Source organism: Mya arenaria, chromosome 14 (assembly GCF_026914265.1).
Source record: "Mya arenaria isolate MELC-2E11 chromosome 14, ASM2691426v1".
In the NCBI taxonomy this organism is placed as follows: Eukaryota; Metazoa; Mollusca; class Bivalvia; order Myida; family Myidae; genus Mya; species Mya arenaria.
The window spans coordinates 19,853,504-19,864,480 of NC_069135.1; the positions used below are offsets into that span (position 1 = coordinate 19,853,504).

Below are 10,977 nucleotides of genomic sequence, written 5' to 3' on the forward strand. Positions count from 1 at the left end.
TTTTTTCAATATGATGTTTTATTAATACGGCCTGGACTCTTGTGGATTTTTATTAAAAAACAACGTATAAATATATTTAAATTGATAATTCAAATTGACTAAATCTCGAAATATCTGTTGAAACTCTATACAAGTAAGCCAGAATGTCGTGTTACTATAAGTTTAAATTATAGGTCTTCTCATGTGTACAGATATTTGAGACGTTGTGCAACACTACTTGTACATGTAATTGAGTGCTTTTTCTTGTGCACTACGACATTCGGGTATATGCACTACGGCATTCAGGTACGTGCATAACGGCATTCATATACGTGCATTACGGCATTTAGGTACGTGCACTACGGGCATTCCGATACGTGCCACGGGCATTCAGGTACATGCACTACGGGCATTCAGATATGTGCACTACGGGCATTCATGTACGTTCACTACGGGCATTCATGTACGTGCACTATGGAAATTCAGGTACATGACTACGGGCATTCAGGTACATGCACAGGTACGCGAACTACGGCATTCAGGTAAGTGTACATTATAACTCTTTTAGGATGAGGAGAATGGTTTATGTGAAGGAATATGTATGAATAAAACAAAAAGTCTCCACTCTCGCAATCTTGGTTGGAAAACCAACTATTCGTAATTGTTTTCTGAATTATATTGTATATATACAGTAGGTGATGTATTTGGAGTATTATATTTCTATATTCATAAAGCTTACCCATTTAGTGAATAATACGTATATCTGTTTTAATAATGGTAATCGGATATATCTCGGCAAATGTAGGGGATTTTATTAGCGTCTTTTCTAAACCAGGAAGGTCGCATTTAAAGCCTAGTTTAAAAATTCAAGCATGCATTAACTGAATCAATAATACTATATTCTATCTGCGAACGAATCCTTACATTTCATGTTTAAAATCAAGAAGACACAAAACAAGTTTTAGAGTAGTTTTTATGTGTGTATTTTGATAACTTTGCATGATAAAAACAAGTATTCAAACATTCAGAGTTGCTGGGACAAAGAAATCTCCGCACACACACACACACACACGCGCGCGCGCGCACGCACGCACACACACACACACACACACTTTGAAATAAAATATCAAAAGGTCAGGCAAAACACAGTTTAAACCAATGCGTGTTGGCAAAAAGGTAACAAAAGAAATAGCAGAAGTGGCTGGAACTTTTCCCGAACAAGCAGTTTTATCACAATATTCACTGTAAGATTATATTTATCAAATTTCATTTAAATTAGTCCAATATGTGCATATAGCCATCTTAAAATGTTGCTATTTCGGATAGGAACGAAGTTGGTCCTTTAGCTTGCGCCCTCGGCAATTCTAACAAAAACCTCGTATGATGATGAACTTGAAGGTCTGAAATGTATATATAGTTTACTTATTAAGCATTAAATCTCTTTTGCATATACGTAGGTTCTGGTAGTGTTTTCAGTTAAGTCTGGCGGATCTGTGGTATTGTGGTAACACATTTGACTGTCAATCCGGGGGGGACGTTAAATGGAGGCCTGGTGTGACAGTGTTATACAATTGCACGTTCAAGAACCACGGTAGTTCTAACCATCGTTAAATTCTTTTTCTCCCCTCCCCCTCCAACCCCCTCAAAAATAAAAAATAAATAATAAATAACATTCTTCTCGAAGCACTCGCCAAATGGGCAAGTCCCGACTGCAAGTATAAATATGCTTACATATACACACATCAGTAAAGATAATTATTTTGAAAGTTTACAGATTTATTGTTTTCGAATATCACTTACGCGTAACCAGGATTTGTCGTTTCGTTGGGGTTCCAAATTGGTACTAAAAAGAAAGGTATATATTTGTTGTGGACACACTTATATACTGTCGTATATAAACACTGCCTTGTTAATTTATAAAAGTGATATTAACTGGTTTTTGATAATAAGAATATGTTTAACTGTCATAATGGTAACATAGGGACGATAATCGTACATCTATAACAGATCCCTCACCTTAAAGGGACATTTTATGGGCTAATCTTCCCAATTATCATCATCATCATCATTATTATTATTATTATTATTATTATTATTATTATTATTATTATTATTATTATTATTATTATTATTATTAATTATTATTATTATTATTATTATTAATTAAACTACATGCGGTAGTATGAATACCTGCTCGTGGATACGATGGTAGGGGATTGGCAGTTCGATGTGCCTTTCCATTATTTATCCTCCTTCGAATAAAAACGATCGAAAGTATAAAAGCAATAAGACCAAAACCCGCTATTCCTCCTACGACGATACCAATACTTGCGTTCCTCAAACCTGAATAAACACATTTGAAAACGTCAACTATCTTTAACAAAATGATGAATAAACGTCGATAAGAAAACCCTCAACAAGACTTTAAAAGTTGTTAATTTCATTGTAAATCACTAAGGTTTGATGGCAAAGCAATTTTGTTGTGTGTGTGGTCGGTCTGTGGTGTTGGTTTTTATGTATGTGGTGTTGTTACGTTCATACCTCTAGTTCATGGTCGTTCGGCCTGGCCTCTTAACAGGGTTTATTTATCTATTTATTTTTTTAATTTTCGACTACAGTGCCAGTCCCTGTACTTTTCATCATATAATTGTGAAACTTAAAAAATGAAAAAAAAACAAACATACACATGTAAATACTTAATTATTATGCAAAATATGTCATTGTTATACAAGTTTTATAGTGCATGAAATGAAATTGATCGAATTATTTCCACAAAATCACCTTTTTTATGTTTTGGTGTAGTTGATGTGTCCAATAGTGTTGACCCCAAAGTTGTTTTCGAATTGGATAAAGTTTCTACATTTATTATTGATGTTGTATTCTCTTCTGTTATATTTGAAGTGCTGGATTGTCCAGCAGTCGTTGAGATCGATGTTGTTGCTGTGGTGGTGGTGGTGGTGGTTGTGGTGGTGGAGGACGTCACCATTGGTGTAGATGTTGAATCTGTTGTTGTTGCTGTGGTGTTGGTCGTCAAAAGTGTTGATGTTAAATCCGTTGTTGTTGCTGCTGAAGTGGTCGTCGTCATTGGTGTAGATGTTGAATCTGTTGTTGTTCTTGTTGTGGTAGTGGTTGTGGTGGTCGGCGTCATTGGTGTAGATGTTGAATCCATTGTTGTTGTTGCTTTGGTGGTGGTCGTCATAGCTGTCGATGTTGAATATATTGTTGAAGAGGCACCAGCACATGGATTTGTTTCAGGAGGACATGAGACTGTTACCCTACCATCCGGGGAGGATCCTGATGGATAGAAAATAATGCCCTATGCCTTGGTTTTCCGCTTACCGTTGCAAAAACTACAAATATTGGTTGAAAATTTATTCATATAACTTTTAACTTGAGTTTGTTTTTGCTTATGGCTCCGTGTGTCTTTTTGCATTGACATTTGTTGCATTGATCATAGTAATAATTTGGTATTTCTCTTTTGTTTCTCATTAGCACTTGAGTTCGTACTAGCAGTTCGTACTTCAGTGAAAGAAACAATTGGATATAACATACATGTGAATAATATATGATGGTGTTAAACGTTCTTTATAAGTTAACATTTTATTTCAACTATTAATTCTAACGGCATTGTTAAAGTGGTACCGGTCAATGATATTTCATACTCCGAAACCGTGGTATACGTACCAGCAAATCCAAGCCAAAACGAGCCTAAATCAGATGTCAGGCTGTTCTCTAGCTGAATGATAAGATACTGTTCGCTTGTTTGCAATGTTTTCGGCGAAGCTGTGTTATTTTGACAGTTCCAAATACCGATAATGATACCGTCGGGTCGTCTCACAATAAGTCTTTGTTGGCATTGACCCCACCTTAAGATGTTTACATTTTTACTTATCATGAAGGTATCTAAATAGAACAATAAAACAGAACATTTTAACCAAGGTAAATATGACTGCCTTAACTCAATGAACTCATTGTTCGAACACAGAAACAGAATGCTGCTTTGCAAACAAAATACTTTCGATATTTGTTTTATATACGCGTATTCAAATGTTCATATACTAATGAATGGTAACTATACTTGTTTTCCATCACAATCTGCCGCAGTGTTATAGAGAGTTTTGAGCCCATATCACACGTGTGGACAGAGCAAGTCAGAGTTTTTCCCGACGGGATCTTCTGACTGTTGTTGAAACCGGGACTTTGCAAATAAACATGCTGCCCTAAGCTCGTAGAGGTTATCGTTCCTGACATGCTGCTAAGAATACCCGTCTCTAAAAATAAACAAAATGCCATCAAAAAATTAATAGCAGGTACGTCAGAGATAGTTCAGTCCCTGAAAAGTTTCAAAATCAAACATTGTGAACAGACATTTTTAATACAGTCAGTTTTATTATACGCATAAAAAATGATGATGTTAATGGGAAATTGAATTTATTTCCATCGAAATAATTCACCGCTATTGTTACATTTGAAATGTGAAAATGTTGCACGTGCATCACTGTCAATAAACATTTCCAATTATTTTCATACCTAGATGTAGTTTGAAGGATCGCCATTTCAAGAATGTATTTTTTAAAACATAACTAAACGTGGAGGATAAACTACATTTGACGTGTATGACCAAACTTACCAGGTATGCAATAGTAGTTTATATGCATGTAGTTTGGATAGTGATCAGGTACTCCAATACAATCTTGTGGCAGAACAACAGTAGCCATCACGTTGCAACTACGTCTACCATTGCATTTTTCTATATACTGAACTGCATTATTGGGGTGAATATTATATGACATTTGGCAGTCTTGTTCGGTTATGTTCGAACAACAAAGTTGAAACTGATTTTGGATACGAACGCTGTCCAAAGTGCAATTCAGTGCCGCTGCTTTGTAGGCGACGGTAAAAGTCTTTATTGCAATTACTTCCCCCGGTGGACACGAAGAAGACATAGAATTACTTGCTGGTGAGATAACGCCGAAACAAGAAGCGGTGCTTTTGTATAAAGTACCAAGGGCAAAAGTCCCTGAAAATATAATAACATATTTGCGTGCAAAGCCTGAAATGATTTCTTTCAAATTCATAGTTATCAGTTATGTCATCGAATGAAACTCCATACCTCGTTGCCTTCGTGTTAAAAATCGTTAGGACATATCTTATTTTATTGATCAATAATTGGGTCAAACAACTTAATCCATAATAATTCGTTCGGTTCATGCATATAAGTAATGACTTCATTACAGGTTTATTTCATGAATTTGTCTTATACATACATCTTATTTTTTTGAGTTGCAAAGAACAAAAATAGTGTTGTTAATCATATTTAAGGAATAAATACAATGTACTGTTATGTGTAGTATTTACTATCAAAATATTGACCTATTGATAGGCCACCCTCTTTAGAGCCTCAATTATTACGCAAGATATCATATTTGATTTTGTAGCAAATTGGATATTTTTAAACTATATGTATTTCTTTAGAACTTGCGGTCAAGGAAACCTATGAAAGTGCAAGCACTTATTTCCAACGGGGTCCTTTGTTTTTGCTGAAGGGACAACACGCGGAAGAGACAATGTTTGGATACAAGGAGTCCGGGTGCGATACCATAGCTCCTTTTCGAACAGAACCCTTGGTTCTTTTACGTGCTAGGTGTAAAGCATCGAACACGGGATACAACTTTCCTATGTTAAACCAATACTTTTCCTAGCACTACCCTTTAATTGCTGAGCACTAGGCAAGGAAGCTACTTGTACCAACTTGTAATGTCTTTCGGAATGACGCGACCACAGATCGAATCCACGACCTCCCGCTCCGACGGCGGATTTTTAACATATCACAAACATCACTCGAACGACGTTTATTTTATTTTTTTCAAATATATTTCTTGTTTAAAATCACCGAGCCTAATGATCCCGAATTTGTCTTTGTCATCGCCGATATCTAAAAGGAATATCATTAATTTGACAACACTGTAATGTACCCAAACTTCTTGAGATTTTCTTTTCAAAAATAAAGACCTAATGCAAATGTTATCATGTCACCGTACTCTTACAAAATTCATACGTTTAAACGATAAGTCTGTAGAAACGCTGTATCACATTACAAACAGTTATTCATGTGTACTTGAATGAAACTGTATTTCATATTAACAATCTACATTTACCCGTCCTTCTTAAACCCTATAAAAAGGCTGATAATATTACTGCGTTTTATTCTGGATTGTTGTATTCAACTCTAGTGGATTTTCTGCAGACTACACGAAGGGCTAGCATCAAATACAACTTCCCGGATCAAAATCAGTACTTATACATATAAACGTTAGTTATTTTAATGACGCAACATTCTGATGTCATGTAAATATCACGCAATAAATATGATGTATTATGATAGGACGCTTTTCTGGTGAGATGTATCACTTCGAGTTCGGTGTGTAAACATGTAACCATCAAGACTTAAGGTTGAGAAGGCTACATGTAAACACAACAAACGAGACGTGGTGCAGGTCACCAGAAAGGCATCCTGTCGTAGTATTCCATTTATTACATATCTGACTATTTCAATATGCCTCTCGAATGTCCAAATATTGAATGGCTTGCGCGTATGAATGTGTTACGTACTTTTGTGTATTGAAATCAAGGGAGGCTTCTCCAGCGAAACGAAGTAAGATGTTACAGAATTCACATAATTGAGCAAAATAAGAAGAAAATGTTTTATATCCATGCAAAATAAAAGAATTACTAATACAAAAACAATTACTAAATGTCAAAGCACAAACACAAAACAAAACATGAACGGTACTTTTTACGATTATACAATAATTGTCATTCCATGAAGACGTAACGCGGCCATTTTAACAAAGAGAATGTTCGTGGGGTTTTTGACGAGCATTATAATAATTTTTGCAACATGATTAAAACTCTGGGCCTTGCGGCAGATGGCTTAAAACATAAACAATATATTTTCTAATTGTTTCCATCTCATATTAAAGGAATTTTCATTATAGCTAACGTATCATAAAATTATTTCACAGTCATACGTTCCTTTGCTTGGCAACAACTCATAAAACGTAATAGATGCAACTCCGTTGAATGAGTTAGTGAACGGATTCTGTATTCACCCCGAAGTATTTGAATCATACGGAATAGACAATGTTAATTAACAAAGGTCATACAACCTCAAAACATCAAAAGTATATGTATACAGGTTGGCACTATTTGGAAGGATATTCAGTACATAGTTGTATTGGAATTCACGAAGTTTCGTTAGCAATTAACAATAATTTTATTTATATAATATCAATTATAATAAGACGTTGTTTTTCAAGCATAAACAACCGTACAGCTACTTTAATTTTTACGGAATCGAGAATAATTGAAACAGAGATATACAAATGTCCGTTTCGACGTCAGAAAATCTATAATATTTAAGCTTAATTTCACAGAGAAGTATTCTTTAATTTTGTTTAAATTCTTGTATAAGCCGGAAATACATTTTGTTTGGTAAAAAAGATAACAATAAAATAAACAGTTAATGTTCTACATACCATGGACAATATGAAAAGCCAGTAATTGCACGAAAAAAATCATTTCAATGTCAATATATATACTATAACTACATGCACAAGTTCCATGCACAAGTGGTATAAATCTTCTGGGAAAAAATGAATTTCAGAATAAGGAATCCGGATTCTTTGACAAAGAACTATTTAAAGGTCCGTGATTCACGTGTGAAAAACGATAGTCTGTTTTTAAACTGTCCATTTCATTATATAATTCTAATTGCTAAATGCCTCCACCGTCTACTTAAAATGTTTATGGTAATAAAATAGACAAATCATTAGTGGTTTTTCACAGACAATTAGGTTAAAGGTTCTTAAACGTATATTGTATTAAATTCTTTTGATGAATACAAGTGTGAGAGTGTCAAATATCGGGAAGCGTTGGGGTATTTTTAGTATGACATTGCATTCCTTTTATTGGATATCCTAAATGACGTTCTGGTTTGTATAAATTTTCCCATACGAGTTGAACCTTATTGAATAATGATATCGGTTGAATGAACCAAAGGCTATGCCAAAATTCAATATATAAATCTGAACAGTATAAGCCAATGAATATCTGTTAATATTCACTTATCAATTTAAAGAAGTCAACTGGGTATATAAATGAATCTGAATACATGACAGTGTGTGTATACCACGTGTTAAATTACGCCATATATGCAACGTCGGATGGCAACATTTTGCTTAAAATAAAGACTTTAATCAAAGATAACTTTTCTTTTACCATTTTAAATAAAACAAAGGGCAGTCTAAGCCGCTTAAAGAGTCCCGCCTTCGTTTTATAACCGAAGTTTTATAGGGTGATTAGTTTCATCAAACACTTCGACAAACCTGTTTCCAAAATGATGTTTTGACCGTTCTCCGTCAGACGGCCGTATTGTGAAAAGGTTTGTCGAAGTGTTTTCAGAAACTAAACCCTCAATCAATTTCTGGTGAAAGACCGAAGGCGGATCTCCGTAAGCGATGTAGACTGCGCTATGTGTCATTTAAAAAGGTGAAGAAATATCAAAGTTATCTTTGTTTAAACTATGCATTTGAAGCAAAACATTGCCTTCCGACGTAGCAGTTATGGCGCAATTTATCACGTGGTATACACACCCTGATGATAAGATGATGAGTAAATTGAGAAAAATACAAGTGTATTCCGAGAACAGAAAGATGAAAAAATGGACTGATTTTGAAATAGAAAAGAACTGAAGTTTTATTGTTGTTGTTATAGAAGTAAGAACTTTAAATAGCATTTCAGTAAGATTTAAAAGTTGTTTTTTCGTCATTGAAAATTACATAATCTGACTTCATATTTGGGTGCACCATCTCGCATTACAACATGTTTTTAGAACAAAAAACACGAACAAATATAAAACTATACAAATTTGTCATCTTGAGTATGAGGTGCAGAATGAACGTCTGACAATTCTCGCGATAATGGTGTTGCTTTTTATCATTCTTTTTTAAGTCTGCTTAATAAAATAGTAATATAAACAGAAATTCTACATATGGTCTATGAAATTTTGGAACATCCCTCGTATATTCGTTTACATCAATGCAGATTTTACACTAACTCTCACTGGAAAAAAGGCGAAATTTTAGCAAACAGATATCGCGTTTTTTCTTGGACATTTTCAAAAGACGCGGGGAGGGGTCACGATGGCCCTAATAGATATCTGTAGAAAACCCAAGTAAACATGATAAATATTCGTCGATGGCTGTCTAGACCAATAAGAGACTGTGTTTTATATGGCATATAGTAATATAGTAATACACTAATATTGTACTAATAAAATATTGGCTACCATTCCGCAGAACGATAAAAAAAAATAGAAGAAGAAATAAGAAAAAATGATTCGATCTTGCATTGTCATTGTACACGTTATTCGCCATAAATAACTAGCATATGTACTTATTTGTGGAACATTAAGACTCTCATGTTACATAATACAGTATTAAGACGAAGCAGAACTAAAAGAAGAAGAAAAAGATTTCGGTTAGCCAGGGCCCGTATTCACAAAAACATCTTAGTTTGATACATTTACAATTCCATTCATTAAGAAGTTGTGGAATTTCTAAGTTGGGTTGAAGGGAACAGTACAAATTATCTAATAAATACAATACAATTCAAGTAAAAAAAAATCAGGTAATTCCTTGTTAAGGTGTTGCCAATTTTACGAACAAGTTATAACCTTGCATGACACTAAATGTTATAGTCGAGAATATTGAAGTATTGAGTTACATTTGTAGTAAGCAAACATACCGACGATTATAAACATAGACCATAGACAAAAGGTTATTATGGCTCCGAACATCACCTGAACATTATCTAACCTGATTCGCAAATAAGAGACATATTAATGAATGTGCCTTTATTCATTCTGCATTATAAATGAATATCTGGAAAACTGTGAGGTTGAGTTCTTTTAAACTACAAAAACTCCAATAACCTCTATGTTTCACTGATCGTTGGGAGGCGGTTACTTCAACATTTATCAATAAAGATATTTAGATGTTTGTGAAGTATTTCTTTGTTGTTTTGAGAAATTGTGCGTCTATCGTTAAGTGTGTGCCCATCCGTGATAGTGTGCCTCTTTACAGGTTATCTTTTATTTACAAAAAATAAAACACAGTAATTGTATTTTATATAAAAGCCATTTTCTCAAGGTCAAACAAAAATTCAATTTTCAATTTTTGAAAATATCTAATCTAAGGATAAAACATACTGTTTTCTGCCACCACAGGTTCACATGCATGTCTGTCGCCCGCTTCAGTTGATGAATCTGAACGTTCTAAGGTATGTACAGTTGTTACAATGTTAAGGCTCGATGTCTGTTCCGTTGATATATTTACTTTATGTAATTTGTCTACTGAACTACGGCGCTTCAATTTTACAATCTGTTATTCCAATTGGTGACTGAGGTATATCTGTTCAGTAGAAGACCCATGCCTTTTAATGTATGTGTAGCCTTATGACAATGCACAAACAAATCGACTGGAGTGTCGGCTATTATACACACAGCAGCGTACGAACCCCGATGTATAACGACGGTAACCTTAGTCAGAGATATATCAGGATAATGTCAGGGATCGTATGAGAAGAAGAAGAGTGTTTCCCATTTGAAGTCATTGCAATTACTTTAAACTTTACAATCTTCATACATAGATAGATACATTTATCCTACTATTTTAATGACCTGAAATGAACATGATGAATGTCCGTGTATGTGAATGGGGTATGCTCCGGGCACTCATTGCCATGGCTAGTGAATACAAATTGGTTTGTTTGTCCTCCGTCCTTTGACATTGTACTCGCGCAATGACAGATCTTTTCTGCATCACATCGCTTCCTCAGCACTACAGCACTATAGATATTGTTCACCTTCTGATTTTATTAATAATGAAACTGTCTGCAAAATGACAGCATAAACATTTGCTGATGCATTCCGGGCCG

The 10,977-nt window shown here is 34.6% G+C and overlaps 1 protein-coding gene across 1 annotated transcript; it reads right to left on the minus strand.

Annotated features, from left to right (window-relative positions):
- Window positions 1–969: 969 nt before the first annotated feature.
- LOC128216212 (mucin-3A-like) lies at window positions 970–7,880 on the minus strand. The gene is made up of 8 exons (XM_052922782.1): window positions 7,518–7,880; window positions 4,610–4,999; window positions 4,058–4,250; window positions 3,664–3,845; window positions 2,761–3,273; window positions 2,170–2,322; window positions 1,780–1,822; window positions 970–1,379 (listed from the first exon to the last, which is right to left on the minus strand). Exons 1-8 carry the CDS (start codon window positions 7,558–7,560, stop codon window positions 1,322–1,324), a joined length of 1,575 nt encoding a protein of 524 aa, XP_052778742.1. The 5' UTR covers window positions 7,561–7,880; the 3' UTR covers window positions 970–1,321.
- Between the last annotated feature and the right edge of the window lie 3,097 nt (window positions 7,881–10,977).

Coding starts and splice junctions, on each gene's coding strand:
- LOC128216212 (XM_052922782.1), bottom strand. CDS start 7,560: ATGATTTTTTTCGTGCAATTACTGGCTTTTCATATTGTCCATG. Junction 4,251..4,609: donor AAACTACTATTGCATACCTG/GTAAGTTTGGTC, acceptor GTTTATTTTTAG/AGACGGGTATTCTTAGCAGC. Junction 1,380..1,779: donor ACGACAAATCCTGGTTACGC/GTAAGTGATATT, acceptor TATACATTTCAG/ACCTTCAAGTTCATCATCAT.